The sequence below is a fragment of the Heteronotia binoei genome, chromosome 15 (genome assembly GCF_032191835.1).
Source record: "Heteronotia binoei isolate CCM8104 ecotype False Entrance Well chromosome 15, APGP_CSIRO_Hbin_v1, whole genome shotgun sequence".
In the NCBI taxonomy this organism is placed as follows: domain Eukaryota; kingdom Metazoa; phylum Chordata; class Lepidosauria; order Squamata; family Gekkonidae; genus Heteronotia; species Heteronotia binoei.
This window is the reverse complement of record NC_083237.1, coordinates 28,901,852-28,923,878: the sequence shown is the minus strand read 5'-3', so window position 1 is coordinate 28,923,878 and position 22,027 is coordinate 28,901,852. Positions and strand designations below refer to the sequence as shown.

Sequence of the window (22,027 nt, the reverse complement as noted above, 5' to 3'; positions counted from 1 at the left end):
AGGGTCTCTTGCTGGAATAGCAGTGCTGCAAAAGTGTTGCAATATAAGGATGCCACAAGTGGACAGAAGGAAGCGTCCTGCTATCCTTTTGTTGTTGTTTTGCCATCAAGTCACAGCTGACTTATAACAACCTTGTAGGGTTTTCTAGGAAACAGAGGACTGGAGGTGGTCTGCCATTGCCTGACTCCATGTCACACCCCTGGTATTCCTTGGTGGTCTCCCACCCTAATACTAGCTATGGCTGACCCTGCTTAGCTTCTGAGATCTGATAGGACTGGGCAAGCCTGGGCTATCCAGGTCAGGGTGCTGTCTCTTAAAAAAAGAAAGAAAGGTAAAGGTAGTCCCTGTGCAAGCACCAGTTGATCTTCTTCGTGGTCTCTGTGCAGTCCCACACATGGGTTTTCCCGCTGGGACGAACCCGACCTCGGAGAATTCAAAGCTAGCCTAGGCATTTATTTTGGCGCACGTTCCCTCCCGCTCTGGGGAGCAGGCACCCACTGCGCATGCCTGGAGCAAGGGAACAGCGCTCCACCCACCCAGTTTCCTTCTAACTGCCGCCCGGGATAGTCCTTCCTCGCTGCGTCTCCTTCGGCAACCTAGCCTTTTACCTCATCCTTACCTTATCCATGACTGACTTCCGTTCGATCTTCGCTTCTTTTTCTTCTACTGGTATCGTATGTATGTATGTCTGTCTGTCTGTCTATCTATCTATCTATCTATCTATCTATCTATCTATCTATCTATCTATCTATCTATCTATCTATCTATCTATCTATCTATCTATCTATCTATCTATCTATCTATCTATCTATCTATCTATCTTTACCCGCTTTTCTATCATCTTACTTCCCTTCCCTACCCCCCCCCCGGGCATATGGAAGGAAAAGATCTAAAAATCACTTTTAAAAAGTGTACTCGCTGTGGGGCGAAAATCCCATCGTCCGATGGCCATTCGCTGTGTTTGTTTTGTTTGGGGGAGGCCCACAGAATGGACACTTGCATCCATTGTATCCAGTTCGGAAAGCAGGCCAGAAAAAACCGCGCCGCGAGACTATCGCATTCTTCTGGGCCCCACAGATCACCGCCTTCCCTAACTCCTCAAAGGGACGCAGCGAAACCAGCAGCTTCAGTGGCCTCGGCTTCCAGTAAGCCTAAGTCTGGGAAACATACAAAAAAATCCCACGAATCCAAGAAAAAACACTTGGAATCGTCATCCAAGGGCCACCAGGAACTGAGAGGTACATCGAAGTCGACCCCACCGGATCCCAGAACTTCTGATGTTGCGGCTCCAACGGCGGCTTCCGCACCGAAATCACCTCCAACTCCAATGTCGATACCGATGGACAGGATCGAAGAGGAAGTTATTCGAATCCAGTCCTGTTCGCCATCGCCGTCCATCCACGAGTCCATGCCTGAACACTTCCTAACTGAGGAGCCGACAGAATTGTCAACCCAGATGCAAGAACACCAACTTGACCTGCACTCCTTCCAGAACGTGACCGCACCAAGTCCTTCCTGCCATCACGGTCGTCACATGCAAGTGACATCAGACAATGTGGTGACTGTGTTCTATATCAACCGACAGGGAGGGACCGCATCCACCCGTCTCTGCAAAAGAGCTCTAGCCCTTTGGTATTGGAGCATCGCACACGACGTACACCTCACAGCTGTACACATACCAGGGGTCCAGAACACCCAAGTGGACACCCTGAGTCGACAACTTGTCAACGACCACGAATGGACACTCAAGAGGTCATATCTCCAACCAGTCTTCAAGGACTTTGGAGTTCCCCTCATCAATGTTTTTGCCTCTCCAGACAATGCCCAATGCGCCCAATTCTATATGCGAGGCCCCCCTTCGATCCAATCTGCGGGGGATGCCTTCCTCCAACAGTGGGACGGGCCACTACACTTTCTATTCCCGCCCATTCCACTAATAACAAAGACACTCCAGAAGATCCAACTGGACCAAACCAACTGCATACTGGTCACACCGTGGTGGCCCCGTCAACCTTGGTTTACAACCCTTCTCCTTCTCTCCAACAACGTATTCCACTGCTTCCCTCAAGCTCGGGATCTCCTTTCACAACAGAATGGCAAGGTCCTACATCATGACCCAGGTCGCCTCCGATTGACCGCATGGAGGATCAGTTTTCCGACTTCCCTGAGGAAGTCAGACACATCCTATTAAATGCCAGGAAACCATCAACTAGGAAGTCTTGCTCCCTGAAGTGGAAGCGGTTCACTGACTACGCTACTCACCACAAATTCCATCCAGCATCATCTTCTATGTCACAAATTCTATCATACACCCTTTCTCTCTCAGAATCCGGTCTTACCTATTCATCGCTAAAAGTGCATTTAGCAGCCATCTCGGCTTTCCACCCGCATATAGAAGGACGCACAGTATCTTCCCATCCTGCTGCAATCATTCCTTAAGAGCATTCTACACCCCCGGCCACCAATCCGTCAATTATACCCTACCTGGAGCTTATCCTTAGTCCTAAGCCAACTAATGAAGCCTCCCTTTGAGCCAATGGCATCTATCCCACTACACCTGTTATCGTGGAAAACAGCACTGCTAGTGGCTCTTACATCCGGCAAAAGGGCCAGTGATATATGCGCCTTTCGAGCAGACCCTCCCTACACTGTCTTCCACCATGACAGGGTAGTTTTACGACCTGACCCCACTTTTCTCCCAAAGGTGGTGTCACCCTTCCATTTACAAAAAATGACTACATTACCGTCTTTCTTTCAAAACCCTTCTGACAGGGACCAAAGAACTCTTCACAATCTTGATGTACGTCGAGCCCTTGCTTACTATATAGACAGAACGGGTCCCTTCCGTAAAGATTCGAGACTTTTTGTAGCTTACGGAACCCACAAAAAAGGACAAAGAATCTCTACTCAGAGATTCTCTAAATGGCTGGTGACAGTCATTGCACTATGCTATCAACTGGCTAAGCAACCTGCCCCAGAACACCTACGAGCCCATTCTACAAGAGCTCTTTCTACTTCCTCTGCCTTCTCCAGAGGTGTGCCTATGGAAGACATCTGTGCTGCTGCAGTTTGGACTTCTACATCGATGTTCGCCACGCACTATGCCATAGTGCACGGTGAGACTCTTCCTTTGGACAGGCTGTACTCCATTCCATCTTTGATTGAAGCCCGCAGTCTCTCCATCGGTAAGTGCAGTTCTACTGTATTACATGAATGTTCTTGACTGATATGCATGTTTAATATCTGAAGTTCCTTTTCAGAACCAGCACCCAACTCCGTGCAGTTCAGCTTATCAGTCACCCATGTGTGGGACTGCACAGAGACCACAAAGAAGAGAAAGTCCAGAGAAGGGCAACTAGAATGATTAAAGGGCTGGAGCACTTTCCCTATGAAGAAAGGTTGAAACGCTTGGGACTCTTTAGCTTGGAGAAATGTCGACTGCGGGGTGACATGATAGAGGTTTACAAGATAATGCATGGGATGGAGAAAGTAGAGGAAGAAGTACTTTTCTCCCTTTCTCACAATACAAGAACTTGTGGGCATTCAATGAAATTGCTGAGCAATCAGGTTAAAAACGGATCAAAGGAAGTCCTTCTTCACTCAAAGGGTGATTAACATGTGGAATTCACTGCCACAGGAGGTGGTGGCGGCCACAAGTATAGCCACCTTCAAGAGGGGTTTAGATAAAAATATGGAGCACAGGTCCATCAGTGGCTATTAGCCACAGTGTGTGTGTATATATAAAATTTTTTGCCACTGTGTGACACAGAGTGTTGGCCTGATCCAACATGGCTTCTCTTATGTTCTTATGTTCTTAAACAGGTTACTTACCTGTAACTTATGATCTTCGAGTGGTCATCTGTGCAGTCACACACGCCCGCCCAGCTATCCCCGCTGCTGGTTTCTTAAGTTAATCTACACCTATACTACTACTTTACAGCAGCGTGAAAGAAACTGGGTGGGTGGAGCGCTGTCCCCTCGCTCCAGGCATGCGCAGTGGGTGCCTGCTCCCCAGAGCGGGAGGGAACGCGCGCCAAAATAAACGCCTAGGCTAGCTTTGAATTCTCCGAGGTCGGGTTCGTTCCAGTGGGAAAGCTCATGTGTGTGACTGCACAGATGACCACTCGAAGATCATAAGTTACAGGTAAGCAACCTGTTTTTCTCTTTGTTGTTGTTCAGTTGCACAGTTGAGTCCGACTCCTTGTGACCCCATGGACAAAGTCACGCCAGGCCCTCCTGTCTTCCACCATCCTCCGAAGTCTGCTCAAATTTGTGTTTGTTACATCAGTAACGCTGTCCAGCCATCTCATCTTTTGCCGTCCCCTTCTTTTGTCTTTCCTCTTTCACCCTCAACAAGAGGTTCTTTAGGTCCTCCTCACTTTCTGCCATTAAAGTGGTATCATCTGCATATCTGAGGTTGTTGATGTTTTTCCCGGCAATCTTAATTCCTGCTTCTGCTTCATCCAGGCCAGCATTCCGCATGATGTACTCTGCATATAAATTAAATAAGCAGGGTGATCGTATACATCCTTGTCGAACTCCTTTTCCTATTCTAAACCAGTCAGTTGTTCCATATCCTGTTCTGACCGTTGCTTCTTGACCCTTATACAGGTTTCTCAGGAGACATGTGAGGTGGTACTCCCATCTCTTTAAGGACTTGCCACAGTTTGTTGTGATCCACACAATCAAAGGCTTTAGCATAGTTAATGAAACAGAAATAGATGTTTTTCTGATACTCCCGTGCTTTCTCCATAATCCAGCGAATGTTGGCAATTTGATTTCTAGTTCCTCTACCTCTCCGAAACCCAGCTTGAACTTCTGGTAGTTCCCGATCTATGTACTGCTGAAGCCTAGCTTGTAGGATCTTTAACATGACCTTGCTGGCATGTGAAATGAGTGCAATGGTGCGATAGTTTGAACATTCCTTGGTATTACCCTTCCATGACCTTTTCCAATCCTGTGGCCACTGTTGCGTTTTCCAAATTTGTTGACATAATGTGTGCATCACTTTAACAGCATCATCTTTTAGGACTTTGAATAGCTCAACTGGAATACCATCATCGCTCGCTTTGTTGTTAGTAATGCTTTCTAAGGTCCATCTGACTTCAAACTCCAGGATGTCTGGCTCAAGGTCAGTGATTTCACTGTCATGATTGTCAAGGACACTGAGGTCCTTCTTGTATAATTCTGTGTATTCTTGCCACCTCTTCCTGATCTCTTTAGCAGAGGCTTAATAAGTGAAAACAGGCAGATGGGGGCATGACATTATAGAATGTCTCCTGATTGCTGCTTGCAGATCAAACTGTGGTTAAAGGGATTGCTTGAGGGACCAGCTTAAAAGGTAGGAGGCCTAGAAGCTGCCCTAGAACAGTTTACTGGGAAATACAGATGGATGTAAAACATTTGTGTACATCTAACTGAAAAATAGTTACTTCACAAAGCAACACAAGGTGCACTTTAACACCTTGCACCTACTACTCCGTAGTTGTATACAGCAGCACTTTACTTCCCGAGCTACTGTTATCATCAGTCAACGAACTGGTGTCCACTAAAGAAGATGACTGGCCTGGGGATTCCGGTACTCCTGGGGAGGGGAAGGTATGACGGTGGGAGCGAAGGAGGCTGAGACATGAGAGTGCTCGACCACCTTCCAGCCTGCGTCCCATCCCGATGGTGACAGGTAGTGGGACCAGACGAATTGACCCGCCTCTGACACTGGTGTTATGCAACGCCAGGTCCATCAATAATAAGACCGTGGTCCTTCGGGACTACCTGCTGGAGCAGGACGCGGACCTGGCTTGCGTGACCGAGACCTGGGTGCGAGATGGGGAGACCGTGGCTCTCTCCCAGATGACCCCCCAGGTTACTCGGTCTTCCACCAGTCCCAGACTAGCAGGCGGGGGGGAGGAGTGGCACTACTCATACGAGAGGCTTACTCCTTTAGGGCTCTCCCGGCCCCGGAGATCCCGGGCATTGAATGTGCTGGCCTGATGTGGGATGTTGGGGAGAGGTTGGCGATCTGGCTGGTGTACCGACCGCCTAACGCACCAGCCGCCGCCTTACCATACCTGGTGGAGGCCGTGGCAGGCTGGGCGCTGGAGTGCCCAAGGCTATTGGTCTTGGGCGACTTCAATGTCCACGCCGACGACGCGGCCTCCAGCCAGGCGATGGACCTGGTGTCATCCATGGTGACACTAGGACTCTCCCAGGCGGGACACATGTTAGACCTGGTCTTCGCGGCGGGAGTACAAGTGAATGATATTGCAATGGAAGCAGTGCCATGGTCGGATCACTTTGCCCTTAAGGCTCGTATGGATATGGCACCCCAAACCTGTTTAGGCGGAGAGCGTATTTTAGCTCGCCCACGGAGCCTGATGGACCCGGAACGGTTCCTGACGGCTCTGCGGGATACCTGGCCCACTGGCGACTCTCCGGATGATCTGGTAGAGTCCTGGAACGATGGACTCTCCAGGGCCATCGATGAGATCGCGCCTAGGCGTCCTCTGCGCCCCCGCCTTAAGCCATCCCCCTGGTTTAACCAGGAATTGCGGCAATTGAAGCGGGACCTCAGACGACTAGAGAGGCAATGGCGGCGCACTCGAACATCTTATAGAGAGAGTTTGAAGACCTATGAGATGGCAATCAAATCCGCAAAGAAGACATACTTTGCGGATAAGATTGCGTCCGCAACTTCGCGCCCGGCACAATTGTTTGATATAATTCTGGATCTCACTACGCTGCCCCAGGGCAGACCAAATTCCTTTGAATTGGAGATAGGCTGTGAGGCTTTTGCGAATTATTTTGCGGACAAGATCGCATCACTCCGCCTCGACCTCCCCGTCAACTTAGAGACAGTTAACGCAACCGAGGCCCCGAGCATGTCTTCGGATTATATTCTGGACGGTTTCGGCCCCCTCAGCCTGGAGGAAGTTGACAGGATCCTCTTGGCTGCCCGCCCAACAACCTGTAAATTGGACCCATGCCCTTCCTGGCTTATTAAATCTTGCCAAGGGGATCTCAGATATCCTATACGGGATATCATAAACAGATCCCTAACGGAAGGGCTCTTTCCAACGCCCTTAAAGAGGCTGTGGTCCGTCCCCTCTTAAAAAAACCATCTTTAGACCAGGCCCAATTGGCACACTATAGGCCGGTCTCAAATTTGCCCTTTCTGGGCAAACTTATTGAGAGGGCAGTGGCGAGGCAGCTACAGACTTTCCTGGAGGACGCTTCCGTCCTTGACCCACTCCAGTCCGGCTTTCGCCCAGGTCACGGGACGGAGACGGTGTTGGTTGCCCTGGTAGATGACCTTCAACGGCATCTGGATCGCGGTGGCTCGGCAGTGCTGATGTTGTTGGACCTATCGGCAGCGTTCGATACGGTCGACCATCGGTTACTGACTTGCCGCCTCGCTGACGCGGGGATTCAGGGGCTGGCCCTGCAGTGGCTTTTCTCTTTCCTCGAAGGTCGGGGACAAAGGGTCACAATTGGGGGGAACTATCCCGGAGGCACACACTTAATTGTGGAGTGCCCCAGGGAGCGGTTCTCTCCCCAATGTTATTTAACATCTATATGCGACCTCTTGCCCAGATTGCCCGAAGGTATGGGCTGGGGTGTCACCAGTATGCTGATGACACCCAGCTCTATCTACTTATGGACGGTCAACCGGTCTGCACCCCAGAAAACCTAGATCGGGCATTACAGGCCGTGGCTGAGTGGCTCAGACTGAGTGGACTGAGACTGAATCCTGCGAAGACAGAGGTCCTTTGTTTGGGCCGTCGTGGACCGGGGGGGGGGGGAAATCCCCCTGCTGGTTTTTGATGGTGCGCCGCTGACGGCGGCGGACAGGGTCAAAAGCCTGGGGGTGCTACTGGAGCCGTCCCTAAAGATGGAGGCTCAGATAGCAACCACTGCCAAGTCCGCGTTTTTTCATCTTAGGCGGGCAAGGCAGTTGGCCCCCTTCCTGGACCGCGACGACCTAGCAACAGTGATCCATGCTACGGTCACCTCGAGGTTGGATTACTGCAATGCCTTCTACATGGGGCTGCCCCTGTGCCGGACCCAGAAATTGCAGCTGGTGCAGAATGCCGCGGCCCGGCTGTTATTGGGCCTCCCAAGGTGGGGGCACATTCGGCCGGGTCTTCGGGCTCTGCACTGGCTTCCAATAATATACCGAGTCCGGTACAAGGTGCTGGTCATTACCTTTAAAGCCCTATATGGCCTGGGACCTGCCTACCTGAAGGACCGTCTCTCCCCACACGTTCCCCAGAGAGTACTGAGGTCTGGGATGCAAAACCTTCTCACCATCCCCGGGCCCAAAGAAGTCCGTCTCAAGACAACCAGAGACAGGGCCTTTTCTACAATGGCCCCCACATGGTGGAACCAGCTGCCGGAAGAGGTGAGGGCCCTGCGGGATCTTACTCAGTTCCGCAGGGCCTGTAAGACAAGCCTCTTCAGGTTAGCCTACGCCTGACTAGATAAATGTAGCTTATCAGACTTCAGTGAAATATACTGTATAGTTTTAACGTTAAGATTTTAAGGTTTTTAGGTTTTAAACACTTTGACTTTTTTAAATGTAATAACTTTGCACTCTGTTTATTGTTTTATCGTTTGTTGTGAGCCGCCCTGAGCCATTTTATGGGAAGGGCGGGATATAAGTCATAGAATAAATAAATAAATAAATAAAACATGCACATAGATGGTGGAAAATAATGTCATATCAAAGACTAAATGGCAATGCCATAGGGATTTCAAGGCAAGAGGCAGGTGGCTTTCCATTGCCTGCCTGTGTGGAGCAACCCTAGTCTTTTTTAGTAGTTGTCCATCCAAGCACTAACCAGGGCTGAGCCGGTTTAGTTTCTGAGATCTCACAAGACTGGGCTAGCTTGGGTCATCCAGATAAGGGCATACCCATTGACAGCATTGTAATAATAGTAGTAGTAGTAGTAACTATTTGTGTTGAATGAAGCTTAGAACTTGAATTTTCTTGAAGAACTTGTCACTATAGCAGTTCCCTGAATAGCAGCGGCAGCCCTTAACAGCTGCTCACATTTTGCTATTTGCATACACCCAATCTGATCCTACACAATCAGCAGTGATGGATCCTTGATCAGCCCATCCTTCAGGAGAAAGAAGGGCACAAATCAGCCAAAAAGGCACCGGCTGACACGTTGGCTGTGAAATTTTAGGCAGTTGTCATTCCATTGCTCATTGTGTTCATTGGGTTGGATCCAACTTGGTTTCCTGAAGATGAGGAAAAGGAGAGATTCCCCTGTAGTCACTAAAAAAAGCTGTGCTGGGGATTATGGGACCTCCGTGGAAAAAAAGATGGGGGCTGTGGCAAGGAGGGCAACGGAGTAAACCAGTTGGCTGGAGCTGGATCCTGGACAACATTTCCTTTTGTGCTATTGTGCTAGTACTCCTGCACAAAGAAATGCAAGAAAAAAGATGGTTAGCCCCTTGCACTAAGACTTTCTGTAACTCCACCTTTCTGCTTGTGCACCCAACTTGTGGGCACTGTATATAGGGAGAAAAGCACTAGGTGTTGCACAAGATCTTGCACAAACACGTGCATAAAGTCTGTTTATATTTCCACTTGCACATCATTGGACCTAGCCCATCATTTATTACATTGTTTTCCAGTTTCCAGTAATCCTGCCTTATTGTATGAATTATACAATTTTTTTCCCCTAGGACATCCAATTTTTATTGTATGTAGGTTGTTTTTATGACATAGTTTTAAATTGTGTCCATTGCCTTGAGTCTCAGCGAAAAAGCCAGACTGAGAATGAAGTAAACCACGAAAGTAGTTGCATTGATCTATTAAAAAAAGATTAAAAGCAGTTTTTATTGGAACCAAGTAAAATGATCCCAAAGTATATGTTTCTGAGTTCCCCAGAACTCGGGGGGGGGGGGGGATCAGTATACAAAGAAATGAGGAAACATAAAGTTGTTTCTGGACATTTGAAGCCAAAGGTTTGCAGTTTGTTGCTTGCTTTATATGGAGTCCAAGACAAGTTGCACTTTAATAGATTACATGATATTAGGTGGAAATCTAATTTCAAAGTGGCCCAGGAAAGAAGGGGGAGGGGAAATGAAATTTAAACAAGCAAGCAAACAAAGCTGTTTCTCAGTTTACTAAAAGTTCTCTAAAGGTGAATATCTATTGAAGAGTACAACCCTATATGCCAGGGGTGGCCAACAGTAGGTCTCCAGATGTTTTTTGCCTACAACTCCCATCAGCCCCAGCCATCAGCCATGCTGGCTGGGGCTGATGGGAGTTGTAGACAAAAAAAACATCTGGAGAGCTACCGTTGGCCATCCCTACTATATGCAGTTGCTCCAGTCTAAACCCATTGAAAATAAATGTCTTTAGAATGGAGTAACTCCACATAGGATTACATAGGAAATATGGTATTGTTCAAGACAATTGACAAAAATAAAATTTGGACAGAGTCTCATCAGAACATAAGCCGAAAGAGCGAAGCAACATTTGGGAAAAGCAAACGTGAAATTGAAAACACCAGTAGTTCAGTCTTAGTCACATTCAGGTTCTCAACATTTAAAATAAATCAGAGTCCATGGACTGTGTATTCTGCTGCTAAGCTGCACCTTCAGGGGCATCTGATCCTACACAATCAGAAGACTGTGTGACTGACGGGGTCCCTAGGGGGGGCAGCAAGGAAAGGAGTCTGGGCACCAGGACTCTTGAGGTCCCTGCGTCAGGGAAGGGAACTTGGAATGCCTCCTGTTTGCCCTCCTCTTCTTCACTCTGAGGAGTCAATTAGGACTAATTACCCCCACTTTCTCACCCATTTTCTGACAAAGGATACGAATAAATTGCACATTAAAAGCAAGTAGAGCATCTTTCTTCCCCCATCCAACTGGGTCTCAGGGGACCATTATAGACAATTATACAGGTCCCCCCCTCTCCTTTTGACTGGAGTTCTGACGCACCCAACCCCTTGTTTCCTTCCCTTATAAAGCCCAGGTCTTTATTCTTTCTGGGATCAGACACCCATCATCTCAAGACAGATCTAAAGGTAGGAACCCCTCCCATCTTTTGAAGTTTATGATTTTAAGGCACTGATCTGGGAATGGGGAGCTTTGAGATCTAGTAGCAGGGCTGATAAAGCATTAGAAAGGTGTACATCAGAATATTCACTTTTTTGCGGGGGAATTTCTTTGTGTAACAGGAGGGAATTCAACAGGTGTGGCAGCTTGTAGCCTGGCTGTTCCTCATCTTCTGAATGACTGCCTCTTGCATAGCAATCAAAAGCACAAGTGCTGGGCCAGGCAAAGACGCAAAATATGTGCACAAAAGATTCGGGGTTGTGCACATAAAGTTGGCAAGCTGCCCAAGAAGTGAGTTATGGAGTAGAAGTTAGAAGGGCTGGTGTCAGGGCTGCCAAGAAGCCTGGAGGAAAATGTCCTGACTCTTTAATAGAGGCTCATGTGTAGAAATGAGCGACTGAACTTTACAAGGCAGGGAGGTAAATAACCACACCTAGTAATTAATATCTCATTAAGTGCCTGTTAAAGGGACAGGACATTCCCCTCCCCCCTCCAGGCTGTTGGCGACTGTAGCCTAGGATCCAAGGCCCTGGCATTTGCTAGGAGCTCAGCACAGTCAACTGGTTGGAGCTGTAGAAAAGAGCAGGAGTCCAGAAGCACCTTAAAGACAAACCCATTTTATGGAAGGGGATGAGCTTCCCTGAGGCATGGCTCACTTTAAAGTAGGGTTGCCAATCCCCAGGTGGGGGATCCCCAGTTTGGAGGCCTCCCCCTACTTCAGGGTCATCAGAAAGGGGAGGGAGGGAAATGTCTGTTGGGCACTCCATTATATTATATGGAAACTGCTTCTCATAGGGTATGATGGGGAATTGATCCATGGGGGCTCTGGGGGGGCTGTTTTTTGAAGTAGAGGCACCACATTTTCAGCATTGCATCCAGTGCCTGTCACCAAAACACCCCCCAAGTATCAAAAAGATTGGACCACGGAGTCCAGTTCTGTGGGGACACTTGAAAGTGGCAGGGGCGACAACTGTGCTTTTGAGAGTGCCAAAGACGTATTACAGAGGCACTGCTGGCTTTCATTCACATGTTCACCCTGCTCTTGAATCTGGTCCAACAGGTGGGCTAGGTTTCTCTTTTTAAAACCCCTGCAAAATCGGCTTCCTGGAGATGACCATGGGATAGGGTTGCCAAGTCCAATTCAAGAAATATCTGGGACTTTGGGGGTGGAGCCAGGAGAATTTGGGGTGGAGCCAGGAGACATTAGGGGTGGAGCCAGGATCAAGGGTGTGGCAAGCATAAATGAACTCCAAGGGAGTTCTGGCCATCACCTTTTCAATTCCTTTCTTCCATAGGAAATAATGAAAGATAGGGGCACCTTCTTTTGGGGCTCATAGAATTGGACCCCCTGGTTCAATCTTTTTGAAACTTGGGGGGTATTTTGGGGAGAGGCACTAGATACTATACTGAAAATTTGGTGCCTCTACCCCAAAAAACAGCCCCCCTAGAGCCACAGATACCAGCGGATCAATTCTCCATGATTTTCTATGGGAATAAATCTCCATAGGGAATAATAGAGTTCCTAGCAGACATTTCCCTCCCCTCTCCCCACTTTCTGACGCCCCTGAAGCGGGGGGAGGGTCTTCAAACCAGGGGATCCGCTGCCCCCACCTGGGGATTGGCAACCCTACCGTGGGATAAAAATAATATTTCTTTACCCTAGGGTCTTGGATGGAGGAATATAGTAAATCTTTCTTAGCTCAGTGAGGATTTACTCCCTAGTAAGTGTGTATAGGATTGACAGAGGTAGCTTGTTATCTTTTTAATCTTTATAATAATGTCCCTGTAGGCAGGGCTTTTTTGTTTTGATAGAAAAAGCCCAGCAGGAACTCATTTGCATATCAGGCCACACCTCCTGATGCCAGGCCAGCCTGAACTGCGTTCCTGCTCAAAAAAAGCCCTGCCTGTAGGGTTTTCAAGGCAAGAGAGGAACAGAGGTGATTAGCCATTGCTGGCCTCTGCATAGCAACCGTAGACTTTTTTGGTGGTCCAGGTAGCAGCTTCTGAGATCAGGCCAGCTTGGGCCATCTGGGTGAGGGCATAAGATTGTCTAGTAATGGTGTTTTTCTTCAGCTTCTCTTCTCTTTTCTCTCTCACATGCAGATGTGGCATTCTCGGCCCATGTTGTGCTTTTCTTTGCTCCTCTGCGGACTCCTTGGGGAATGCTTTGGAATTGCTCTTGTGGTGAGTGAGGTTGGCTCCTTCAGTCCTGACTTTACATCATCCTTCTTCCATCAGCAGAGTTATCAATGCCACTTTTTTTTTTGGCGGGGGGGGGGAACAGGACCTGGGTAACTGGGTGCCCTCCCAATCCAAGGGAGACTCCCCCCCTCCGCTTTCCATCATCTTCTCCTTTTAGGCCCAGTCCTTGCTGCCACTCAGAGGGAAAGGGGGACCTGAACAGCTAGGGCTGCCAATCCCCAGGTGGGGGCAGGGGATCCTCTTGTTTGGAGGCCCTCCCCCCACTTCAGGATTATCAGAAAGTGGGGAGGGGGAAGATGTCCACTGGGCACTCCATTATACCCTATGGAGACCAATCCCCATAGGGTATAATGGAGAATCTATCTGTGGGTATACAGTAATGGGGTGCTGCTTTTTGAGGCAGAGGCATAAAATTTTCAGCATAGCATCTGACGCCTCTTCTTAAAAAAACACCACCCAAATTTCAAAAGGATTGGACTAGGGCGTCCAATTCTATGAGCTCCAAAAGAAGGTGCCCCTGTCCTTCATTATTTCCAATGGAGGGAAAGCATTTAAAAGGTGTGCGGTCCCTTTAAATGTGATGGCCAGAACTCCCTTTGGAGTTCAGTCATGCTTGTCACAACCTTGCTCCACTCCTAAAGTATCCAAATATTTCTTAAGTTGGATCTGGCAACCCCATGAACAGTGCCAACTACTTATTTCCCCTGCTGCTGCCACTGCTCCCTCAGAGGGAGGCAGCATCTGTGAGGGGGGAGAAATGGCAACAAGTCAAGGGTGTTTCAGGGCTGAGTGCTGGGCCTTGGCAGGTGCCACACAACACCAGCCCTTAACCTTGCCAGGGGCTATTATGTTTTTGTGCCTATCCCTTGAGCTTTTAGGCTGAAAGCAAAAAGACCTTTTCAACAGAGCTAAAGCTTTTCTAGTTACTTTTTATTGCCAAATGTCTGCAAAGAAGATTGGCTTTGAGTTTCCCTGACTCCTTTCGTATAGTGGTTTGTGCCAGTGTAGTGGTTAAGAGCACACACTCTCATTTGGGAGAGCTGGGTTTGATTCCCCACCCCTATTCCAAATAAGCCAGCTGGGTGACCTTGGGTCTGTCACAGTTCTCTCTCAAAGCTGTTCTCTCAAGAGCAGTTCTCTCAGAGCTCTCTCAACCACTTCCTATCTCACTGGGTGTCTGTTGTGGGGAGAGGAAGGGAAAAGAGATTGTAAGCTTCTCTCATTGAAGAACGGGTTATACATCCAATCTCGTCCTCCTCCTCCTCTACTTTTCTGTTGTGGAGCATCCATTGATCAGCTAGCTCAAGTTGTCAGTCCCGCTTGCTGCCACAAACCACTTTGCTACAATTGACCTTGTCTGTATTTGAGGGGTAGGTGGGCCTGCTGACAGTAGGACCAGGCAATGCTGGCTACGATTCCCCTACTGGTCTTTCATGGGACCAGGACAGCATGGAACTCCTCTAATGGGACTTCCCTTACCTTTTTGCTCCTGTAGCCCAAGGATAAACGCGGCTGGACCCTGAACAGCGCTGGATACTTGCTGGGACCTCGTAAGTCAGTTCAAGCCAAAAAGTGTTTGGTTGGGGTGGGATGGGGAAGTTAGATGGATGCGGCCCGAGTGTATAGGACCCCAGAAGATGAAAGGGGGTGGTGGAAGATGTCCCCACTCTAGTGGGATGGCCGGATCATGTCACTGGAGAACAACAATAGGCTCAAGAAAACTTATCCTTCAGTGAATGCCACAAGACTCTTTAGTGTGTTCAGTAGGCTGCATGGAGCCGCACCCCCCACCGGTGCTTCAGAAACTTACAAAACCTTTTTGGCTGGGAGTGACTAAGAAGAAATGCATGCTTCTGCCAAATGAGCTCCAAAATGCATGCATCTGCCAGTGGAGCCTCTACCGCAGCATCTTGAAATCCCTCAAAGATTATTCTGTAATTGTTCTTCTAGAAATCATTAGAAGGAATTGCCCCCTTTTGGAAACCCAGCTTATCACCTATCAACAGTCCAGCCACTTTCCACATCAGCAGGGACGCTAAAGGACAATTAAGACCACAGCGTAGTCATGTACCATTGTTGTTTGTTAAAGGCAGAGTTGGGAAATCAGTAACTCCATGACAGTTCCTGTCCTTTACCCTCTGCATCAGCAGTCAGCCAGAAAGTTCAGTGTCTACGACAGCTGTAAGCAGGCTGCACAGCCTTTGCCCTCAGCCTCCCAATCTGTAATATGGGCTCAATAGTGTTGGACTCCCATGCGGGTATTCCTGAGTTAATACTGTATCTCCAAGTGCTCCTGTTTACCAAGGACAATCTCTTCGTTTGCTGGAAACTGGCCCAGCCCAATGTTATCCCCGTGTTTAGTGTGAGTTCCTAAAGTTGTCATTCTTGCAGAGATCCTAGAAGGATCCTACAAGTTAAATATCTGAATGGGAAAGTGGCTACTTCTTCCCTCCAGTGTGCATGTGTGGATGTTAAGGCACCCTGAATCCAATGCGCAACCTCACATGCTGCAAAAGGCTCATTTTGAATGGCTGTTTGTAGGAACGCTGTGCATTTTAAACCTACAAACCAAACAGCCTTTTTGGCTATTAAAGCAGCATACAACTTGAGGAATATAGCCAGTAAGAATAGAGACTTTAGCAATGTTCATGGGGTGGGGATGATACTTGGGCAGGAGGATGTTTGTAAGCATCTCTGTGTTTTCACCTGTAAAATTCTGGAGGAACTGTTGTGTAATAATGCCTTGTAATATTGTGGAGATGCAAAATAACATTCACCACAGTTTTGGAATAGGTTTAGCAGGGGAATGAAACTTATGCATTGTGTTTCTATGAAATATACCTCGATCTCTCTTTTGAAAGCCTGTGTGTATGTATACAGGGCTTTTTTGTAGAAAACCCCCAGCAGTAGTTCATTTGCATATTAGGCCACACCCCCTGAAGCCAAGCCAGCCGGAACTGCGTTCCTGCTCAAAAAAACCCCTGTATGGATACATATACTTCCAGCAAGAGAAAAAGAGGGAGGAAAGTGAATCCAGACTGGACTTCTGCCTTTACAGAAATATGATCAATTGCATTGTGATGGTTCCGACCCTGCTGGGTCTTTGGTTAAGTTGTCAAAGGTGGGCTCCAGCCCATCTGGCAGATCCTCAGCCCCCCTTCAGGGTTTCAAAGTGCTCCACTTGTTATTCAGCCCAGTTCTCTTGCTGAAGATGACTTCCAAGTCTGAGATTGCAAGTTTTCAGAAGTCCTTGCTTGAAGAGTTAATTCTGCAATAGCTTCTGCCAAGAATTGCCCTGAAAGAGGCGACCTCAAACAAGTCAAATTCTATCTCAAAAGTAATATAATTGTATTGTTTCCCAATTTTAAAACCAATAAATTGTTAATTTACAAAAAAAGTCATATAAGTTTGGCACTGACAGACTGTGTAGTGTTTAGCTAGGGTTGCCAGCTCCAGCTTGGGAAATACTTGGAGATTTTGGGGGCGGATCCTGAGGAAGGCGGGTTTGAGAAGGGGAGGGACTTCAATGTAGTGCCATAAAGTCCACCTTCCAAAGCAGCCGTTTTCTCCAGGGGAATTGATCTCTGTGGCCTGGAGATCAGTTGTAATAGCAGGAGATCTCCAGTTGCCACCTGGAAGTTGACAACCCTATGTTTAGCACTAGGGTGGTGGTGGGAGCAGATGTCAAACTTGGCAAAATGCAGAGAGACCTATGAATAGCTCCCCTGTATGGCAAGATAGCAGCTGGGGTGTGTGTTTGTGTGTCAGAAATTCACATCAGGGCCACCACATGAGGGAAGGAGCGTTTAACTTCAGCCAACCTCTCAGAGCTGATTATCCCATTGCGGTAACTAAACTGGTTGCCTGTACACTTTCTCCTCTAGATGGGTAAATGGCGGCTACAGGGTTGAGGGTTGTGGAAAAGATATGGGGTGCAGGAGAGTCTCCTGCTTTTGCTACAAGATACCAATGTTTACAAATCCTTCAGAAAACCTGTCCATAGTTTCCCAGCCAGTGCCTCATCATGTCCTGGTTTGGCTCTCTCTCTCTCATAGCCTTTGCCTATGCAGACTGAAGATGCTCACCCACCCACACACTTGGAGCTTGAACTTCTGTGGACACTGAAATGGGAATTGAAGGCTATCAGTTCTAATAGTGCTAATAAAAATGTTTCTAAGGTTACTCCCGACAGGCAGAGAGGAACAGAATAAGGACAATGATCTTCCAAGGCCAGGGACAGGGTTTAGTCCCTGAAAAACACAGATAGTTGGGAGTACGCATAGAAATCTGCTAGACCACCTGCCTACCTGTATCTGCTGTATAGCTGTGGTATGTTGATGGCCCCAAAGAAGCAACATGGCAATCCTAGTGAATCCAAGGATGGAGTTCCAGAATTACTGAGCACAACAGGCAGAGTGGCAGTGGGGTAGCAGTAGGCATCCCAAACCTCCCGACCTGGCGGGGGACTCCAGGATTTCCAGCCTCTTCCCCCGCTCCCCAAAAAAATGGAAGTGGGGGGAGGGGGGGAAACAGCACCAAGGCTCAGGCTGAGGTGAAGGAGGAGGCAGCCAGTGGCCCATCCGCGCCGCCACCAACCAGCCCTCGATGGCGCTCCAGGGCAGCCTCCCCTCCCCTCGGGGCTGCAGCAGCGCATGGCCTTGACTGGTGGCGGCTGGGGCTGGCGGGGGGCTTCCAACGGCGCATGCGGCTGCTGGCCGCGGCCTCGGGGCTGCCCGCGGTGCCGCTGGCGCTGGCCCTGGCTGCGGGGCTCCTGCTCTCCGCCACGCCGCCCCCCGGAGAGGTAAGTGGTCGCGCTGGCTCTCCGCCACGCCGGGGCAGCCTCTCCTCCCCTCCCTTCCCCTCGGGGCTGCAGTGGCGCATGGCCTTGACTGATGGCTGCTGGGGCCGGCGGGGGGCTTTGGACGGCGCGGGCGGCTGCTGGCCGCGGCCTCGGGGCTGCCCGCGGTGCCGCTGGCGCTGGGCCTGGCTGCGGGGCTCCTGCTCTCCGCCACGCCGCCCCACCGGAAAGTTAAGCGGTGCCGCTGGCGCTGGGCCTGGCTGTGGGGCTCTGAGGGGAGGCTGGGGTTTTTAATAGTAGTCTGCTCTTCTCGGGGAGTAGGAGGGATCTCAGGGCAGACCGGTGCCCTCAGCCCTGTCCGCTTCCCTAATGATGGGGGCCGGTGGGGCTCAACAAGAGCTGAGTAGCCTTTGCTCCCTTAGCTTGGTTGGGGGTGTGAGTGAAGTTCTGAGAAGTGTGCTGGTAAGGAAACCAGTGACTAAGATAAAGATCAATATTGAAATGTAAGCACGTGTGCTGTCCCTTTAAATGTGATGGCCAGAACTCTCTTGGAGTTCAATTATGCTTGTCACACCCTTGTTCCTGGCTCCTCCCCCAATGTCTCCTGGCTCCACCCCCAAAGTCTCCTGGCTCCACCCCCAAACTCCCCAGATATTTCTTGAATTGGACTTGGCAACCCTAGGCAGCAGAACCCTCCACTTCTTATAGAGGGTGCCAGGGGCCCTGCCTGGGTGATGCCCCTCAAAATCATTGCCTGTAGCAGTGGCCAAAAGGCCAGTAGTGGCAGCTCAGTGGTGAGAGGCCTCCCACTGTGCCTCCCCCCACCCCAGCACAGGGCTCAGGGCAGCTGCCCTGGTTGCTCTGTGATCTTAAGACCAGCCCTGAAAAGGAAAAAAAACAGGCCCTACCCACACACTTTTTTTTTTTTGGCAACGTACAAACTTTTTCCTCAATGGGGAGAAGGGTGATTCTTAGGGAACCCTGGATTCCAAATGAGCAGCTGTCTCTAAGCCTGGTTTAATCCAGCTTTTTCTTCCCTTCCGATTCCCAAAGCAGATGCCCACCAGACGCTGACAGATAAAGGAGGCGTAGCTGGTAAGCGAGACGCTATGGAGGACTTGTATTCATTAGGGCAGGATTCCTTTGGTGAGCACACCTTCTTGACCCCTCTCCTCAAAATCTGCCTGCTCCGTTAGTCATCTCTGCCCTTCAATGCCGTTTCTTCTCCCTTGCAGCTGCTGCTCCAGTTCGCCCTGCAGAGGAAAACACACTCCAAACCCTGTTGGATTTCCTGTCTTTCCTCCATCTCCGTGGTGAGGACTTTTTTCAGATTCTCTGGGAGGGAGAAGGGCTAAGGGCATGGACAAATGGGGCTTCCGGATCTGCAGGGGAGTAGATTCTTAGCAGGGGTGTCAAACGTGTGCCAAAGGGCCAAATCAGGCCCCCAGAGGGCTCTTATCAGGCCCCCGAGCAACTCACTGTCATCTGCTTCCTTCTCTCTCTCTCTCTCTTTTGCTTCCTTCTGTATCACAACTTGCTTTGACAGGCTTCCTCAGTTGCACAGGAGCTACAGAGCAAAGCCTCTATTTTCTCCACTGTCTGACCAGCACATGAGGCAACTTGTGTACAAAAGATCACAATGCCCAGCCATTTCATGTTTTCCCCTGGGTCTTAGGCTCAAAGCATTGACCATGAGATTTCTGTAATGAATGCCAATAAATCAAAAGTAGGTTTGCAACTTACAAACACCTGAACACCTGAACTGCATACTCACGATTGCTACAGCACAGCCATTGTCTTCAGATTTTGATGCAATAGTTCAGAGCAAGAGGTGTCAATTATCAGAAACAGTTAAATAAACAAAACATCAAAAGAATGCTAATCTTTAAAGCATATTTTAATTTTTTTTAAAAAAACCTTTAACTATGTTTGTGTTCTTTAAAAAGTTTATATCTCTGCTACATGGCATTACACTTTGACACACATGGCCCGGCCCAACAAGGTCTCATTTATGTCAGATCCGGCCCTCATAACAAATGAGTTTGACACCCCTGAATATTCTTGCACCATCACATTTTTACAGTGAGCTAATTGTTTGGATGAACCACCCGTCACCTTATGCCTTGTCCCTGTTAGGATGTTGCTTCTTCTTTCGTGATGATGAAGTGAGTGCCTTTTGAAATGGGAACTAACTTCCCAGTGAAACCCTTGTCAGCATGAATGACAGTTTGGACACACATATTGTAATGGCCTTTGTTTGGCCCTCCATCCTTTTTCAACCTTTATCAGGGCTTTCAGTCAAAACCTGCCTATCTGCATGTCAGGAGGTGCTTGGGAGTAGGCAAAGTAGGCAGTCACCTAGGGTGCCACCTGGCCTAGGGGCACCGCTGGGCACTCCCTCCCTAACGCATCTGGTTCCTGACCGGTCACCTTGTCCTCTCCCACTACCAAGCTGTCCTCAACAAAGCCAAGCCACACCCCTCTCTCCAATGTGTGACTTGGCCTCCCACCTCATCCTGTCCTGCCACCCTCCTTCTTGGTGTGGGCGGCAAGCACTAATTCTCACAATTTTTTTATAATTTATCACATTTTTTTGAAAAATTTGAATTAAAAATCAGTAAATTAAAAATGTGAAAAGTTTCAAGTTTGGTGCTCTTCATTTCCCCTATTTTTTTTTTAATAATGAGGGGGCGCTAGGGCGGCTTGGGTGACTTGCCTAGGGCTCCAGAAAGCCTAGCACCAGCCCTGCTGCACGTCCACAAGGAATGTGCCTCTTTGGGCATTAAAATTACTTCCCCCTCCAATTCTGGAACCGGTTATTGTTTAAGAAAAGAAAGTTTCAATGGGGCTGTTGAGGGTACTATATGTGCTGTGAGTCCCCCAATGGTTCAGCTATCTGCTTAGAACAATGGATGCTGGGAGCTGGGAATGCCAATGTTCATTTTTGCTGGGTTTGCCTCTTGGGAGCCTGACAACTCATTCTTCTTCTCCCCCCCCTTCCCAATTTTCTCTTATAGAGCAAGGATCTGTTTCGCACTTGCCTCTCCCGCTGGCGGAAGAACCTATCCAACAGTAACATCTCTGTCTCTTCTAAGTGGTGCCCTCCAGAGCTGCCTGCTAATGCCACAGACCCTGCCCCATTTCTCTCTCTATGTCTTCTCTCCCCAAGGAATTGTTATTCTGAATCTGCTCAGTTGCCTGTGCCACAGACTAACACTTTGCCCTTCAGCTGAGAGCCAGTGTGAGGTCGTGGTTACGATGCTGGGCAAGTTTCAAAGGGTAGCCATGATGCTCTGCGGAAGAACAGCTAGACTGGAATCCAGCAACGGCTTAGAGTCAAAGCTCCCTTCATCTGTCTGATGAAGAGACCTTTGACGCTCAAAAACTGACCTAAAACTGTTGTTGGTCTACTCAGGTGCTACTGGACTCAAATCAAAGTGCCAACAGAATCTGGGAGACCCAGGTTCGAATCCCCATTCTGCCCTGGAAAGCACGCTGGGAGACCTTGGGGCCAGTCGCACACTTTCTGCTTAAGCCACTTTGCAGGGTTGAGGTGAGGATAAAATGGAGGAGAGGAGACCGATATAAGCTGCTTTGGGTCTTCTTTGAGCAGAAAGGCCAGTTAGAAGTATGTAAATAAATACCCAGTTACAAAAAAAAAAAAGAGCTTCTGTCTTGTATGCTTGGGCTCTTGGAAGCGACTGTTTTCGTATGGCTGGCCACAGCTGATCAGCAGCAGCCTCCAAGGGTGCCCTTTCCTGTCTTTGCTGCTTCCCCATCTCAATTCCTTGTAATCCTTCCATTTGCACATGTGCATTCTTGCATGGTCTTTAACTCCTTTTTCAAGAGAGGGTGCTACAAATATGCTCCTTTCCTCCCTTTCTATCCCTTTCCAGGCGTGTACATACACTAACTAACACCACTCTGTCCTGAACTAAACTTGTATATGGCGCA

At 48.8% G+C, this 22,027-nt stretch overlaps 1 protein-coding gene across 1 annotated transcript; it reads left to right on the top strand.

Moving 5' to 3' along the window:
• Positions 1-11,018: 11,018 nt before the first annotated feature.
• LOC132582943 (galanin peptides-like) lies at positions 11,019-21,737 on the top strand. Its single transcript, XM_060254610.1, has 6 exons — positions 11,019-11,042; positions 13,177-13,257; positions 14,771-14,825; positions 19,127-19,219; positions 19,309-19,386; positions 21,091-21,737. Exons 2-6 carry the CDS (start codon positions 13,177-13,179, stop codon positions 21,147-21,149), a joined length of 366 nt encoding a protein of 121 aa, XP_060110593.1. The 5' UTR covers positions 11,019-11,042; the 3' UTR covers positions 21,150-21,737.
• Positions 21,738-22,027: the final 290 nt, after the last annotated feature.